At 35.3% G+C, this 4,754-nt stretch overlaps 1 protein-coding gene across 1 annotated transcript; it reads right to left on the bottom strand.

Annotated features, from left to right (window-relative positions):
- Positions 1-1,035: 1,035 nt before the first annotated feature.
- Positions 1,036-3,867, bottom strand: LOC131629693 (single-stranded DNA-binding protein WHY1, chloroplastic-like). The gene is made up of 7 exons (XM_058900476.1): positions 3,598-3,867; positions 3,208-3,308; positions 2,467-2,559; positions 2,022-2,116; positions 1,789-1,862; positions 1,560-1,648; positions 1,036-1,416 (listed from the first exon to the last, which is right to left on the bottom strand). The coding sequence occupies exons 1-7, from the start codon at positions 3,821-3,823 to the stop codon at positions 1,285-1,287; spliced, it is 810 nt and encodes a 269-aa protein (XP_058756459.1). The 5' UTR covers positions 3,824-3,867; the 3' UTR covers positions 1,036-1,284.
- Between the last annotated feature and the right edge of the window lie 887 nt (positions 3,868-4,754).

Here is a 4,754-nt window from a genome sequence, read left to right as displayed (position 1 = left end):
TTAAGTTCTTGTCGTTCTGTTTCTTTACTTTTGTTGGTTTGGTTTTCACAAAATCACTTTCTTGCAAAACTTCCATTTTCACGATCAGGCGTGTCGAATACCTCCCTCTACTGTTGTTGGTTTTATTTTCACCAAGGACATTAGTGAAGACATATCCATTAACTCCTGAACATGTCGACGTCATGTCGTCGTCATGTCGTCGCTGGCATAGAATCGAATGACTTTTCACCAAAAACCTTTGAAACCCAGAAAACACTGTTCTGAGATTCTCTAGTCGATCTCGTAAGTAACCTTTAATAAGAGACTAGCGAAGTTCACCAAATCCATGGTTAAACACTAGTTTTCTTGGGTCAATATGGTCTATCCACACAAAATTTCTAATGCAGCTATTTAATCTATTTAAAAGGGTAATTGACCATCCGTAGACTTCGAGACTATAAAGCAACATTTTATGGACGAGAGTCCTAACTAACTAAGCACAACCCATCATAGAACAAAGATACATTTTTTTAAATAGATAGCTTAGCTATTACCTCGTCTGAGATGGCTTGTAGGTGGTTGACTCTAGGTTTTCCTTTAAAAATAGATATTTTGAGGTAGTCAAAAGGGATTTGGCCTATGGTAAATCCAAACAGTGTAGTCAAGTTGTTAAACTTTTTATGGTTCACTCCACCTCCTATTATCTTGCACTTGAGATTATTAATATGTTGTCTTGAGTTTTTCCATACTCTTGAAAAAGATTATGGATGCTTGTTACTTTTTTTTTTCAACGACTTTGTAAAAAATTTAGAGATCATAAGCAAAGAGAGTGCGATTTGGAACAATAGAATCACCTAAAGCCATGCAATTAATTCTTCCTCCTTACTCCACCAATTTAAATATTTGTCTGCGGAGAACTTCCTCAACAAAGGCAATATAATCCCACAAAATCTATTCAAATCAATAATTTATTTTTAAAAAAAAACTTTTAAAATTTTAATCCAAAACCCAATTAAATCTAGTAACACTTATTTTTTTTAACTACTGTCTTTGAAGTTCGAATCCGCTCCAGTCTCATATTACTCCAATTTTCTAGCTTATTGTACAGATGCAGCACACATAACAATTAAAATTTTCAATAGTTGAGATTAATCTTTAGTGTTAGACTGGCCCTAAGACAAAATATCATTGTTCACACACACTAATCTCAAGAACCAAAATTTCTACAACTAATCTAACAGGTAAAGCCATTTAAGACATTTCAAAAGTTGTGAGGGTTGTGCAATACAAGCAAAATAGTAAACCCTATCTGTTCCATTCATAGTCTCCTCCATATTTCGGGTTGGCATTGGTTGCCACACTTGCCGCCGCCACAGAATATTCCGGAGTTATCGAGTCTGCAAAGGTATGCCAACCAAGAAGGTACGGCATGATGAACTACACACAATAAACCAAAAACATGATCAAAAGGAGCTCTAAATATTAGTTAGTTTTGTCAACAATCTTTCCAGTGAACTACCCGAGAATCGCGTCACAGCAATACAAATTTTGCAATTAGAAGTCGGAAGGAGATGTACTACCTTGAAAATTGCACTCAAAACTGATAACTCTGCTTTTGTTACTGGGAGAGTGATGTTTTCTTCCACGTTCGCAAGCTTGTTTTGAACACCTTCAAAAAAAATGTCGTAATAAAATAAGTACTCGAGCAAATATTAATGAACTTAACTCTTCATTTATATCGGAGACATTGACATTAGAATAGATAAGTTCAGTTATTGCAACTAAGGCTCATGAGAGAAAGAAGATTACTTAGGTTAAAGAAGAATCCAGAACCATCCGGAAAAGGCTCAACCTTCAAAACCTTACTGACTTTGCCTTCGTCACTGCATTAAAGACAATTTTGAAAATGAATTAAATGAATATAGAATCATAACGGCCAGTCCCGTTAATCCAGCTCAGTTGATAGTTGTGCAGGGACATCTGACTGCAGGACACGAGTTATTATAACACACTGATCTTTAGGAAGTAAGCATAGAAACTACCTTTTTCCCTTGTAAGGATCGTGAAAAAATTCACAAGAGTCCCTTGCACTAAGGCTAATCACACTTCCCATTTCATCCACTGATAGTGAGAAAACCTGCATTCAAGTAAACTAGATGATGACCTTGCATTTTAACCTAGAAAACCAACCTCAGAATTCCAACAGATAACCATACAAAAAACCTTCAAATCAGAGAGATTAAAACCATACCAAACTCTCTCAGATTTTGTCAGAAAAGAACACTTGCATACTCCAAGAATAACACTCTCAAACAGTTCAAATTCAACCCAAAATTCATCACATAGTATTATAATTCTAATCAAATGCCATAAATGGCTATATTGTGTCACAAGTCCATGTTTTTTGTTTTCAAAAAAAGTATAATCCTTTTACAGTACATAAGAACTTCTGAACTAGCAATAACAATTAAAGACAAACAAACTGACCTGTTTTCTATTCCAATCATACTGGCGCGGACCAACCGAGGGAGCAAACTGAAGCAGCACATAACCATCCCTAGATATCTTATATGCCCCTGACTACAAAATTCACCAAAACCTTCCACATTAAATACATTCAAAACCCCTAACTCCACAAAGAATACAGCACAGTCCAACAATAACCAGCACAATCAAAACTAAAACAAATAATCATAAGTCAATGTTGTCAAAGGCGGATCACAAAAATAATGGTTTATTCATAATCTTAAAAAAATGATTGGGCCTAACTCATCCCTTAAAACCGGCTTCTAGGGTAAGAAATGTTCCCACTAATAAACACATGTTTCAGTCATATATTATCTAATGTAAGACTCTTAACACATCACCTCACGCTCAAGTCTGAACATCTGGCGCATGAAAATAAATTGTGGGTGGCCGGATAGCAGAAACTTAATAACAAGCGGCCCAACGAATCCTAAACAAGCCAACGAATCTTGAACAAGCCTTTGACCATCTTAAGAATTGCGATGAGCCTAACTCATCCTTACAAAACCGACTTGTAGGGATAGGATTACTCTTACTTATAAACACATGTTCAGACTATATATTAGACTATATAATGTTTGATGCAGGACTAACACATAATGTGTTACAAATTTACAATGCTATAACTTCAATTTGACAACAATTTGTACTAAACCGTATATTGCGAAACAATATCTGTTAATCGAACACTGTGATACTTACATCCAAAGGCAAGAACTCAGGCGGTCTAGGAGTGATAGTGAGAGCAGCCTTCCCTTTGTAAATGGAATGACCAACATAAACCCTAGGTGGTATAGCTCCAACTGAAAATCCACAAATACACATGAAACATGAAAGCAAGTTAGTGCATTACACAAACAACCCTTTACAAATTTCTAGTTTCACTCACAACCCATTTCACTATACATAATTTTTATTATTTTTATTTTCATTTTCTTCCAGAAAAACCGTTAAAAAAAATGATTTTTAAAAGAAAAAACGTTAAAAAAAGGATTTTTAAAAAATGGGGTTTAGATATTTCTGAGTAACGGAACATGTTTTGGAGAAAATGGGTTAAACGGTTAATGAAAACAAAAGGGTAAATAGAAGTACCTGAAGGGTTATTGTTGGGGTTGGAGGAAGGGTTGGTTGTGGTTTCAAAGACGTCAGAGTGGCGGCATCTGATGGATAGGGGTTTGAAAGGAAGAGAGTTTGTTTGAGAGAAAGAGAAAGTGTTGTTTGTGAAAAGTTTGAGGAAAGAAAAACGAGAAGAAGTGGAAGAGGGAGAAGAAGAGAGTGGTGGTGCTTGTGAGTGTAGCTGTAAATGCAAATGCGACATCTTCGCCACTATTCTGTTTGTGTTTGAAAATCTAAAGAGTAAACAAGATATATATGGGACAAGTATGAAGTATTTGACCAAAAGAGTTTTGCTAACGCGAGAAAATTAATTTTATTAATAAGAAAATGCTAAAATGAAAATGGTTTTAGAATTACTACAAATTTGATAAATAAATACTTGGAAAAATGGAAAGTTATATAGAAAGTAAAACCATATCGTAGTATTGATAGATAGTTTTGGATTAGATATTTTTCTGAGAGACATATTATTTGTTTATCTAAAACCTTAAGGTGATAGGTGAGGGATTATCTCACTTATATATTCTCAAGTTACCACATTCTTATCTAATGTGAGACTATTTTTTCACTTACTCACACTTGCATTATTATTCTAACACGCCCCTCAAGTATGAGTTCTCAATGCTTCTCCACTTACACTTGTACCGCTGTTACCTCTTCTGGGGCATTTCGATACAAGTAAGTTGGTCTCTTTCTCAAACCAAAGGCTCATGATACCATTTGTTGGGGGAGTTACTAGGAGCATTGATACATAGTGTATGTCTATGCATCTTTGTGAGAGACACGCCACTTATTCACCCAAAACCTTAAGGTTTTAGTCGATCTGAACTATTCCTAATTTCTTTCTCAAATTCAGGAATCTGTTGATCTTCAATCCTTTGGTGAAAATGTCGATCAATTGTGCTTTGCTTGAGCAATGTCTTACTTCAAGTTCACATTGATTTACCTTTTCCCTCAAGAAGTGATATCTAGCCTCGATATGTTTACTTCTTCCATGCAGAACTGGATTCTTAGCAACGTTTATAGCCGACTTGTTATTTATTTACAGCACAAGAGGTTTCTTCACTTTGACCTCCATTTCTTCAAGTACTGATATGATCCAAATGGCCTGACATGCAGCATAAGATCTTGCT

Source organism: Vicia villosa, unplaced genomic scaffold, assembly GCF_029867415.1.
Source record: "Vicia villosa cultivar HV-30 ecotype Madison, WI unplaced genomic scaffold, Vvil1.0 ctg.000591F_1_1_3, whole genome shotgun sequence".
NCBI classification, from domain to species: domain Eukaryota; kingdom Viridiplantae; phylum Streptophyta; class Magnoliopsida; order Fabales; family Fabaceae; genus Vicia; species Vicia villosa.
Note: the sequence above shows the minus strand (reverse complement) of the source record. Positions and strands in the feature narration are given on the sequence as shown.

Excerpts from the sequence above, each read along its gene's own strand:
- LOC131629693 (XM_058900476.1), bottom strand. The coding sequence starts at position 3,823 with ATGTCGCATTTGCATTTACAGCTACACTCACAAGCACCACCACTCTCT. Across the intron at positions 2,560-3,207 it reads CTGAGTTCTTGCCTTTGGAT|TCAGGGGCATATAAGATATC; the intron begins GTAAGTATCACA and ends TGAATTTTGTAG. Across the intron at positions 1,417-1,559 it reads TTTTGAGTGCAATTTTCAAG|TTCATCATGCCGTACCTTCT; the intron begins GTAGTACATCTC and ends TATTGTGTGTAG.